General features: G+C 36.3%; 1 protein-coding gene across 3 annotated transcripts in view; it reads left to right on the top strand.

The window, feature by feature from the left end:
* Window positions 1–12,182, top strand: part of PDSS2 (decaprenyl diphosphate synthase subunit 2) — a 224,411-nt gene that overhangs the window by 146,036 nt on the left and 66,193 nt on the right. For all 3 annotated transcript variants that reach the window (XM_069487798.1, XM_069487797.1, XM_069487796.1), the window contains one exon: window positions 8,248–8,322. In XM_069487798.1, the coding sequence (XP_069343899.1) occupies window positions 8,248–8,322 (75 nt within the window). The remainder of the gene's footprint in view (window positions 1–8,247; window positions 8,323–12,182) is intronic.

Here is a 12,182-nt window from a genome sequence, read left to right as displayed (position 1 = left end):
GGTAATTTCTCCAAGATTACACTGCTAGTAAATGGTATAGCTGCTGTCTAACAAGCAGTCTGGCAATCTGACTCCAAAATCCTCATGCTTAACTAAAGTAGAAAACTAACAAACCCACAAAGAACCATGATACATTTTTGTCAGCAATTTTGCAGTTATCAGTCCTGGAGTTTACAATATCTTAAACAAGTATTAGTTTCTAAATTTTAGAATAAATATTTCAATACAAACATCAACAGGGGCTTCATGAAACATTTTAGAGAAACAACTTATAAGCAAAAGCAATTTTTTTAAGTTTTCTAAAATATGTAAAGGCAGCATCATGTCCATTTCCTAGATCCTTGCCAGTTCCAATATCTTAAATTCAGAGTATTGTAGGAAAGAGTCTAAATTTGTATTGATTGTATAACCAGATCCTGAAAATGACATGACATACAAAGAAAGACAAAATAATCAAGAAAAAAATGTTAATAAAATCAGGACTCTAATAGAGAATCCAAAATCTTTTATGAACATTAGAGATCTGAAGATTTACATACATATTTCAGCAATCTAAAGCAATACCCTAAATTAGTGAACTCACCTTCATCATCATAGCTCACAGCAACCTCAAACTCCTGGGCTCAAGGGATCCTCCTGCCTCAGCCTCTTGAGTAGCTGGGAGTATAGGCAGGCACCACCAGGCCCAGCTAATTTTTCTACTTTTTGTAGAGATGGGGTCTCGCTCTTGCTCAGGCTGATCTCAAACTCCTAAACTCAAGCGATCCTCCTGCCTCGGCCTCCCAAAGTGCTAGGATTACTGGCGTGATCTACCATGCCCGGCCACCTTTATCTTTACAAGGTTATTTAGCTGGTCAATGAATGTATCCTTTAAGAAGACAAATGTAATTAAAATGCACCGCAAAAAATGTAAAATGTAATAAACTTGTTTATTAAAACTTGTTTAGACATGGCTCCTTGGTGGTATTTGAACCACAAACATCTTTATATATATTAATTGAATAAAGGAATTATGATTTAGACCTTTTTTGGTAGTGCCTTATAGGTATAACTGTGGCCTCTAAGTGTTGTAGGAAAGAGTCTAAATTTGCGCTATATAACTAGATCCTGAAAATGGCATGACATATAAAGAAAGACAAAATAATCAAGAAACTACTTTCCTTAGTACAGTGCCAGGCACATAGTAGGCTATTAGCAAACATTTATGGAATGAATGCACTAACCAATATAAAATTAAATATCAACACAGCATATTTAAGCCATTTTCCTGAATTTGTGGCCTATTTCTTTCAAGTGGTATCAGTTATAATTTTATACTTTTGTTTAGTTCAGTGAATTTTCCTGAAACCTCTTTGACAAATGTTACCAGTAGTTAGTTTAGAAACCAATGTATCAGCTGTTCTAAATTAAAAATTAAGATTATCAATTTGCTTAGTTTTTGCTGCACCTGTCCTATTGGTAGTGCCATTTCTCTGCTTTACCCCCTTAGCCAGAAAGAACTTCCAGCTCAGTAGAACAGATTGCCATCCCTCCCACGAATAAGCAAGGCCTTACACATTTGGCAGAGTTGAAAAAGCTCCTTTCAAAAAGCCGAGTTAGAAGCATCCCCCAGAACTCCTGTTAGTGGTGTGTTTATTTCAACAGACCTTTCATCATTGTCTTCATTAAACCTGGTCTTTGTCTAGGAAATGGCTGGGAAGAAGTGGAGAGAGCCGTTCTTTCAGAGACTTCAGTGATGGCTTTATCAAAGCCACTCATTTATATTAATCAGCATGCAGAATAGAGCTCATCTGGGTAGTGTGTGCCCAGGTGGTGGGTGAGGAGATTCACCCTTCATTTGGCCACTGCTTCTGCGCCCTGTGTTCTTCAGAGGTCGATTCTCCGCTGAGGCTGCCAGCCTGGAAGCACTGGCTGAGCACTGGGGACTGAATCCACCTGGAATGAGATGATTTGCTTAAACCCGGTTTGGAAATGATAATGTGCTTTACAAATGTTAGATGTTATTATTGGTCTCTGTGGGAAGGTGCTACTCTTTAGTCTCTGTGTATCTAACCTTGATAATGTAAATCTTTACATCGTTACATGCACCTCTCAAATGCTCTCTCTGTGCTTCGTTTATACAAAGAGGAACTAAAGAGTGATGCGCACTGCTCTGGTTACCGTTAGTAGCCTATTCAGCATCTTTTCTCTATGAAAGTATTTTTCTGTATGATATTTTCACCAATAATAGTTTTTGTTGCCTAAAAAGAAATCTTGACAACATCCCTTCAAATGCCAAAGCTCTTTGAAAAAACCTATTTAGGCTAACTCCATCTTTTGTTTCTCCCAAGATGTATATGAAAATTTATTCTTCCTCAAGGGTGTTTTACCTTTGCTACTACTTCATGCATTGCTATTTGGGGTGAAGGAAGGAGTGTGACAAATTTGTGTGTAATTAATGCCATCAGTGCTGCAGATGCATGCTCACACACAGTTTCCTTTGCGAGCAGCTGTTAAGAGTAGTAAAGGCTGAAGCACTGGGTGTTCATTTGCCTGCTAAATAGAGTGATAGATGTTTTGTCATTCTACACTGTAGTAAAAATCATTAAAATAACCTTTCAAGGACAAATTTTTTAAAAAATATTATAAATCTGTAATGGCCTTGGCAGTTTTTATATACCAACTAAATTAATTTATGCAGCAACCTTTTAAAAGTGAATTAAAATACATCTTTACTACCTTATTACATCAACTCAGCTTATGCTGATTTGAGTTTTAATTGAGCCACATTAGTTTATAGTTACCATTTTCCCTAAAGATTTAGTTGCATTTTACTTTTAATATAGGATAGGCGCTCCTTTGCTTAAACTAGAGTGGTCTGGTACACTAGCTAAACATCTACAGCTCTGTTAAGTCTATTCTGTCTGTCAGATGCTGAGAGTACTCCTGAATCACGTTTATTGAGAAAGGCACAACTTATCTACACAGAATGCTTAACTCCACTTACTGGTCTTATTTTTGCTAGTCCAGAGACTATTGACTGATATATTCCATAAATCAATTTGTGGACATAGCTTAGCTTGAAGCTTCTCTGAGACTGAAAAAAGGTATGCTTCCTCTCCCCTTCCCCAAGGAAATAGGTTTATTGTTTTATTTGATTATAAAAGCAATACAATTAAAAGAGAGAGAAAATGTAATACATTGTATATTTAAGCAATTGTAAGTTTAGCAATTATAAATTTAAGCAATTCAGAAAGGTTGAAGAAAATTTTTTAAATTCAAAATTATCCAGAATCTATCACTTATACATTATTATGAATATTTTATCTCTCCTTTCAGACTTTTCCCTCTGTATATATAAACACATAGATTGACCTCATTTTTGTTTTTAAAATTCCTATCATACTACTTCTGTTCTGTAACCAGCTTTTTTTTCTTAAGGATATGTTACGACATCTTTGTATAGCAATGTGAGGATTTTTTTGGGTTGGTGTTTTTATCTTACCACCACCTACTCCTCTCAATGTCTATTTTTTATGATGAGAATTTATTATAGCTCAGGGCATAGTCATCACAAAACCCTTTGCAAGAGCATTCATTATAGATTTTCAGTTTTTAAAGAATCATTGAATTGTAGTTACTGTTGCCAAAAGATAAAGAATGAAGCAATTATATAATCCCCTGAGATTGCTGAAATTTGTCCTGTAAATTAACCATTTACAAAATTCATTGCAAAGGTCAGTTATATCAGATCTGTAATTCTGTTAAGGTTCAGATGCACCTGGGTATTATCTATTTCTTATAAGAAAATTGATAAGAGTTTGGTGATTGAAGTAGGAGAGATCAACAGTTTTCTTGAGAAGAGCAATTGGGTATACACTGTTCATTTACTTTCCTGTGCCCCTCCCAAAACAAGGGAGGTGGCAGGAGAAGCCAGCTGATAACACTGACAATGTGAATGGTTGCCACTTCTGGCTCACTGGAATTTAAGGTGTTACTCAGAAGATTGGAGGATAGTGTATGATTTGCTGTAGAGTCAGATTTAAAAGTATGACCCAAATTGAAGAGTATTTTTGCATTTGCATGTGTAGGTAAGCAATGCTGCCATTCTCAGAATTGCCAGAAATGAAGAAACATCTCTTATTTAATTGCTCTCCAGATGGCTAAAGAAAACTATTTAATGTTGATGGTGACTGTTTTATCATCTGAAACAATGCTTCGGGATGCAGCAAGTCAATGTTTCAAAGATCTCTGATTTTGATTAAAACAAGTTCTATTGTTGAACTAAACCCTACTTTCTTCCAAAATATTTGGTCACACAATTTAAAAAAAACAACACTGTAATCTTGGTTTCCATACTATGGCCTTTGTCTACCCAAAACTTGTACCAACCCAGGCGCTGTGGTGCATGCCTGTAGTCCCAGCTACTCTGGAGGCTGAGGCGGAAGGATTGCTTGAACCCACCCTGGAGTTTGAGCCGACAGTGAGCTATAATCGAGCTACTGCACTCCAGCCTGGGCAGCAGAGCAAGACCCTGTCTCTAAAACAGACAAACAAAAACCCAGAACTCAGCAACATCACCTTTAATTGACCCAACTAGGACTTCTTTGCCAGCTGATGTAGTGGGCTACCAGTCATAATAGTTTAAAAAATGAAAGTTGTTTCATTTTAATTCTAGGTATTAGAAGCAAAGGGGGCTTCGGTACAAAAAGTTTCACAAAGAAAGTAATCAGTAGAATTCAGATAGATGGAAAGGTTTATGTGAAGACAACAGATAAATATGAATAGTATGAGCAAAGATTTTCCATCAAAGTTTATGGTCAAGCAATTTCCAAGTTTACATGCCTAATTATAAATACTAAGATTTGCATTTTTTAAAAGCTCAGAGTTGTGGAGCTGGAAGGGACCTTAAGGAATCATCTTTTGCAACTCCCCTCATTTTATAGTTGAATAAAAACAAAGCTCGAGGCTGGGCGTGGTGGCTCACTCCTGTAATCCTAGCACTCTGGGAGGCCGAGGTTAGTGGATCATTTGATCTCAGGAGTTGGACACCAGCCCGAACAAGAGTGAGACCCCATCTCTACTAAAAACAGAAAAAATTAGCCAGGCGTGTTGGTGCACGCCTGTAGTCCCAGCTACTTGGGAGGCTGAGGCAGGAGGATAGCTTGAGCTCAGGAGTTTGAGGTTACCGTGAGCTATGATGACACACTGCACTCTAGCCTGGGCAACAGAGCGAGACTCTGTCTTAAAAAAAAAAAAAAAAAAGAAAAGAAAGAAAACCAAAGCTCAGAAAAATTAATGATTTGCCCCAAATATGGCAACAAATATTATTAGTAGACCTTTAAATAGACTCTAGATTCTCTGGCTGCTAGTGTTCTGTTTTGTTTCCTTACAGTTCTCTAATCTGTTGGACTTCCAGGTGTGGCTAACATTGAGGCTCTTTTAGCCTATCTTCTTTTTCTAGTATTATAGAAAGTGTTTTGTCATTCCACACTGAGGAACAAAAGCCCTTGAATCTTTTCATGGTTGCTCATCTAGAGCACCAAGTCTGGTACTTGGGATCTCAGCCCCTGGATTCTCCTCTGGTTGCCGTTATCCCTGCTAGCATTTTTAATTGCTTGAACAAATCATTCCCCAAGAATCTGAGGGGGGAAAGTGTTATTAAGCAAGTACTTTCTTACAATTAAGTATAGCAGGTATCTAAACAGGTGAATGTCTGAGCTAATAAGCCACGTAATAATAAAAAAAAGAAAATCAGATCATTAAATGAGCTTACTAAATTATGAATGGCTAGTATAGTAGCCATGTGGTCTTTCTAAAAATGTTTGAGAGTTTAAAGAAGGATGATACTTAAACACATCTTTATTTGGTATAATTTTAAAAAGAAACAAACATTTCAGGCAATGAAAAGAGGTACACTTAGGCAAGTCACCCTCACCTGGGACACATTCAACTCCCCTTAGGCTATTCCTGCTTTTCATAAACTCTTCTCTTCCTTGACTTGTTAACTCTTAAGTCCAAAGCGTTTTTGCTTTTTTTTTTTTTTTTTTTTTGAGACACAGTCTCACTGTCTCCCCGGGTAGAGTGCAGTGGCCTCATCATAGCTCACTGTAACTTTAAACTCAAACTCCTGGGCTCAAGTGATCCTCCTGCCTCAGCTTCCCAAGTAGCTGGCACTACAGGCTTGTACCACCACCACGCCTGCCTAATTTTTTCTATTTTTAGCAGAGTCAGGGTCTCGTTTTTGCTCAGGCTGGTGTTGAACTCCTGAGCTCAAACAGTCTACCCTCTGTGGCCTCCCAGAGTGCTAGGATTACAGGCATGAGCCATCGCACCCAGCCCCAAAGCTTTTTTAATGGTTGTCATTGGCTGTGGAGGTGTATTCCATTCAAGTAAGTAGAGCCATTTGTAAGTACAGGCCATTTATAAGTTAGGAACTTGTAAGTACAGGTCTGCCTATATTTGCTAATTGCCTTAAGAGAAAAAGAGTCAGAGAACAAAATGTTTTTGTTGCTTCTGCCTGGTCTGGAATTTCAGGGAAGTAAAGGAACACTCTGGTTATCCAGAGCCAGATCCACTGTTCCTGCCATCATTTTGACATTTAGTGTCAGACTTTCTCTTTGTAAATCCCTCTTCACATTACCAGTGCTGGCCTCAGAGCTCAAACTGTTTCAAAACCATAACATTTCTTAGTGAGTGATTGATCTGTATTATGTGTCCAGCCATCAGGGGGATCTTGGGATGTTGCTTGTATAAACCGTAATCCAATCTGATGCTGTGCATTTAGTTACAGTCTTTCATAGACCTATTGGTGATACTCAATCCTTCTGGATTTGGGAATAGAGCTTATCTGATACCTTCAGGGGAAAAAAAATCCATTCATTTTTCTCTCTTCCCCACTTAAATAACTCAACACATCTGGTAACACTGTAGGATCATTGTCCTTCCAGTTCCTCTGCAGCTCATATTGCTACAATATTTCTTAAGTATTTGGTTACCTAAAGGACAATGTGATTTAAAAAAAAAAAAAAAGAAAAAAGAAAAAGACTTTGTATAGATCTTACAAATTAACCCATCTGCAGAGCTAGAAAAAAATATGCCTTTAATCAGCAAAATTTCCATATCAGCAGCCCTGTGTGTGTGATGCAGTAGAAATGTGGAGATAAATGCTCACGTGTTAAAATTTTAAAGCAAGTCTTTCTACAAATTAATGTAATTTGCCTCTAAGAAAATGTTTATTAAATCTAGGGTACCTGAGATTGAAGTATCTTGTTGTTTGGGTCTGTATCCTTTGGCTTAATAATGTCTTCAATTACAAGAATGATAAAAGCTGAAACAAAATCCTTTAATTCAATCAGAACTCAGCTAAATTTTAGGAAGGAAAGAGTGGAAATCTGATACAGGACTGCATAACATAGGAAGTTAAATATACAAGATATTAAGACTTGTAAGAGGCAGATAGGATTGCCTGGAGGAATTCTTATTTGAAATGGCTACATTAAACATTATCATAAACACCACTATTTTATCTTCTTGAATTAAGATGCTTTATGCAAACTACTCTAAATTGTATAGTAGCTCCAAAGAGACCATTTACTGTTTTCTGCTTATTTTACATTCTGTAACAAGTTCAAAGCTTTTGATTCTGCTTGATTTTTTTTAAATAGTCTGAGCCTTGAAAATAATACATGTTTTATGAATATGATTTTCAGTATTGCAGTTCAGTAAAAGTTTTCAATGTTTATGCTATATTTGACCCAGGGGCCCTACAGCAAGTATATCCACAGTGCATTTTAAGTACAACAGAATGAACACATTTGAAAGGTTAACCATTCTCTTGCTTTTGCTTTTCTTTCTGTATTAAGTATGAAAATCAGCATTGTAATGGCTCCCAGAATGGGAATACTGAAAAAGTATCCACCTGACAGAAATAAACATGCAGAAAATAAATAGAGTTAAGATTTCATTAGTTATCTGAAATTTAAGCTTATGTTCAAAATGGCTGATACTGGATTTTCATATATATGAAAGTTAAATGCTATGCTTATAAGATTTTTTTTTTACTTGAATTATGACTGAAAAAAATGGGATCACAGCTTTAATATCCAGGTGGGCAATGCCATTTGCCAGGATCTTTGCAACATAGCCCCATTTTTTCTAGCTAGCACAAATCCTGCTTTGCTACTTAAGCCTTCTGAAGCATTCTGAGGTAAAAATGGGGGTAAATTTTCAAATTCTTTCTTTTAATTTTTCTTATTGCTTTTTTAGGTTGTGGAACTTCTAGCAAGTGCTCTTATGGACTTGGTACAAGGAGTATACCATGAAAATTCTACTTCAGCAAAGGTAAAGGATTTCAGAGTCATTATAAAGTGTTAGGTTAAAAACCCTTGCGGCAGCACTAGAATTGAACGGAAATGTCATTCTTGTTTTGTGTTTAAATTGTACATGACATTTTTTTTTTTTTTTTTAGAGTAGTGTTTTGGCTACAAATTCGTAGCCATACGCTTAGTACATAGCAGATTTAGCCAATTAAAACAACCTCTTATCCTCTGGCTGGATTCACAGTCTGTTCAATCTGCAGCAGCCCAGCAGACACCGGATGCTTCTGGCTAGCAAGTAGCACTGTCACAGGCAGGCTGAAGGAGCAGCTCGTGCCCAGACAGCTGGGCCCACCCTTTCCCCAGAGGAAGGGGCCTTCCATGTCCCAGAAGAGTGGACCGTGATCCCAAGAAGATGTCTGTTGAGGGGATGGGGGAGGAAAGTATTTATCTCCAAGAGCCAGAATGTACTGCATTATTAGATTCTCTATGATAAGAAGTAGGATGGTTGCACAGTTGGATTATTTTGATTAATTTTATAGGTCTAGAATTAAGGTTTTTTTGACTCATTTAGCAGGACATCTCAAGAAAGGTTAGGTTTTATTTCCTTAAAATGCAGTTATTTAATTTCAGTAGGATATTAGATGTGAAGTAATTGCTTCATTGACCACCACCATCATTTAACGTGGTAGATACTATTATAAGGGACTCCTATCTTAGTGTTTCATTATTCTGACTTCTTTAGCAAGATTTCACTCACTGCAGATTAGAAAAAGTACGCATGTGTGCACATCTTAAGCTTTTTGACATTTTCATTTGAAAAAAAGAAAGACAAATTTTACTAGAAGTGAATCATAGGGCATGAGCAACTTAAATAAGAAATTTAAAATCTGAAGTATAACCTAGGGACTCAGGATGGTTCAGAGAGCAGTTAGTAAAGTATGAAGAATTATACCTTGGACATCTGCTAACATTTGGTTCAGGGAAAAACATCTCCGAGGAGGCATGTCTAACCTCTCCTAAGCAGCATGTTGGTATGTGGGGACCTGACAGGATATATGACCACAGTGGACACTCTTTATGGGATTCTTCAGAGACCTGTGTGGTTCACTACTATAGCTGAAGGTAAACATCCAATTGTAAAATGGGTGACTTCTGGTCTAGGTCCACTCATAAAACGTCTCCTTGTGTATATAGTTTGATGAAGGTGATGATAGCTAAGCAAATAACACTGTAGTAAGTGATTTGCCTGTATTTCTTCATTTAATCTTCACAGAAATCCTGAGAGATCGGTACTACCGCTATCCCCATTTTACAGATGTGAAAACTGAGTTTTAGAAAAGATTAAGTAATTTCCCTAAGGTCACAAAACTTGTTACCTGGAATTTGAACTCAAGAGCCCTGGCGCTTAACCCCTTATTCTACTGTCTCTGTACCTTAATGAAGCCTGATGTGGTAGCATCCGTCTGCCGTCCCTGAGATCCCACCATCTGATGACTGCAGTGACCTGTCCTGGCAGTTGAGCCATTGTTTTCCTTTGAGATACTTTCAGGGTGTTCAACTTAGTTCCATATAAGATATTAATATTTTATAGTTAAATATCTGTTAATTTTTATGTGAAAGTGTTATTGTTGGTTTCAAGGTTCTTAATTTATCTACTCTTACCATTTGTCCACTATAATTAGATCAGTTCGTTGATAATTTTGTGAACTTTTATTAAGGACTCTCTCAGTGTCAGGCAGACCTAACAGCAACAACCATAATAAATGCGTACATAGCACTTTACAGTTTGCTTATATTTTCTTTGTACATAATCACCTATGAAAAGGGTGATATTTGTTAGTATTCCCATTTTATAGAGGAAAGGCCTGAAATTCAAAGATGACAAATGGCAGGAAAGCCTCATGTCTAAAAATTGTTTTTTAATGTATGTTTGATAGTGTCTTCTGAACCTAGGTTGTTTTTGACTCCAAATCCCATGCTTTTTCTAATATTTTTAATGTTTCTTCCTGGGAAAGAGAAAAAAAGGAAGTAACAAAGTGTTTGAAGGACAATTGATAGTACTTATCAAGCACCACTTGTTGACTTTCATTAGCTAATAGCCTCTAATGAAGAGAATCTATGGCTATGCTTTGTTCATCTGTCCTCTTTCCTCACTACCTCCCCAAACATAGCTGTTTTCTAAGCAGTTAAATTTCTGAAGATAGATGATTTAAAGAGCTATTCTTTTTTAATAATGGAAATAAAAATGCATAGTTGAGCCACAACAGTGGAAGTGTTTCTTGTCTCCATTTGCGCCCCAGGTCCAATTTAGGTTAACCACATTTCCCTTCCTAACCAGAAAAATTTTGGCTTCTTTTTTTTTTTTTTTTTCCTGAGTGTTTTTGCCATTGCAATGGCTTTTCAGAATTTAGTTTATCAAACTTAGCTCAAGAATCACTTCAGATGCAGAGAGCAACTGCCCCCACTTGGAGTGCCTGCAAGGTTTTCATGTTCTGGCACGACTGGGAAGCAGCCACAAGTGGAGGTCATGTGGGGAGTGAGGCTGCCTCTGTGGATCTGTTGCACAACCTCTGTAGCCTTGGGCCAATTCAGTACACACAAAAAATTGCTTTGTGATTTAAAAGAAGCTGCAAACCATTTCAACTCTCTAGGGATAAGAGGATACAATAGCAGTCTTTATATATGGCGACTTAATGCGGTGATGGAGAATCTGGGTAGTAGGAAAATAGCTTTCTGTGAAGTCACATGTATGTGATAGGGCAGATGTATTAAAGCAAACGGAGGAGAACTGGAACTGGATACAGTAGAAATCACTTTCTCCGAAAGAAGTTTATAGATTACCTAATTCTCCTCAAAGCTATGAAAATTTATATGACTTACATTATTAATGCTAATACTTACGAACTGTAGGCAAATTGTGATCATGTAAACATACAAAGTAACTTAGGAAATTCATCCTTTGTTCTATCCATTGAAAAATATTTTTATATTTGCTTTTGCTAGTTTGTAAACCATTTCTTCCTTGCAGTCAAAATTAGCCATTGTGTTTTCTTTAGTGTTTCTAAGAAAATATTTCCCCTCCCTCTGTTTTTTTAATGTCAGCTAATTGAAGAAAGAAAATGTTAATTAGAAAAAAATTGCATTTTAATGGTCATTTTCCATTCTAAGAGTTCCTCAATTAAGCTCTGTTTTATACATTGTACTCATGTTACTCACTGTACTCACTAAATATTTTATATTTTTTGACTTTGCATCCACAGACCTATATAGCTAAGATCTTTCAAATATAATTATCTTATTATGATAACTTATTTTCTGATTAGAAAAGTAAATACATGTTTATTAAATAAAAATTGAAAACACAGAAAAGGGTCAAGAGGAAAAGAAAAATTATTTTATATAACCATCCCCAGAAATGAATCATGATTATACTTTAGAATATTTCTTTTTAGATTTTGTTCCGTATTTCTCTCAGTTTTGAGTTATTATTTTATATAACATTTTATATATTGATTTACTTCCCAGCATAATCATTTTTGTCATTAAAAGTCTTCAAAAGTATAATTGTAATGGCTATTTTATATTTCTTCCCACTACCATCCTCTAATTTACTGACCCATTCCACAATTTTTAGATACTTTGTTTCCATTTTTTACTAATTTAAACAATATTATGATAACATCTTAGTGTTTATAACTTTGCTCCATTTCATACTATTTGCCAAAAAATATCTTGAAAATTAGTTTTTTAAATCAAAAAGTAAGAATATATTTAATATATCCCTGTGCAGAAAGGGATTACTATCCTTAGTAAACTACTTATGAGATTGACCCTTGGCTGGCATCTGGGAAGTTGGATTTTAGGAGTGTTCCCACCACTCTC

Source organism: Eulemur rufifrons, chromosome 15, assembly GCF_041146395.1.
Source record: "Eulemur rufifrons isolate Redbay chromosome 15, OSU_ERuf_1, whole genome shotgun sequence".
NCBI lineage: Eukaryota > Metazoa > Chordata > Mammalia > Primates > Lemuridae > Eulemur > Eulemur rufifrons.
The sequence above is the reverse complement of the archived record's forward strand: the minus strand, read 5'-3'. Positions and strand labels throughout refer to the sequence as shown.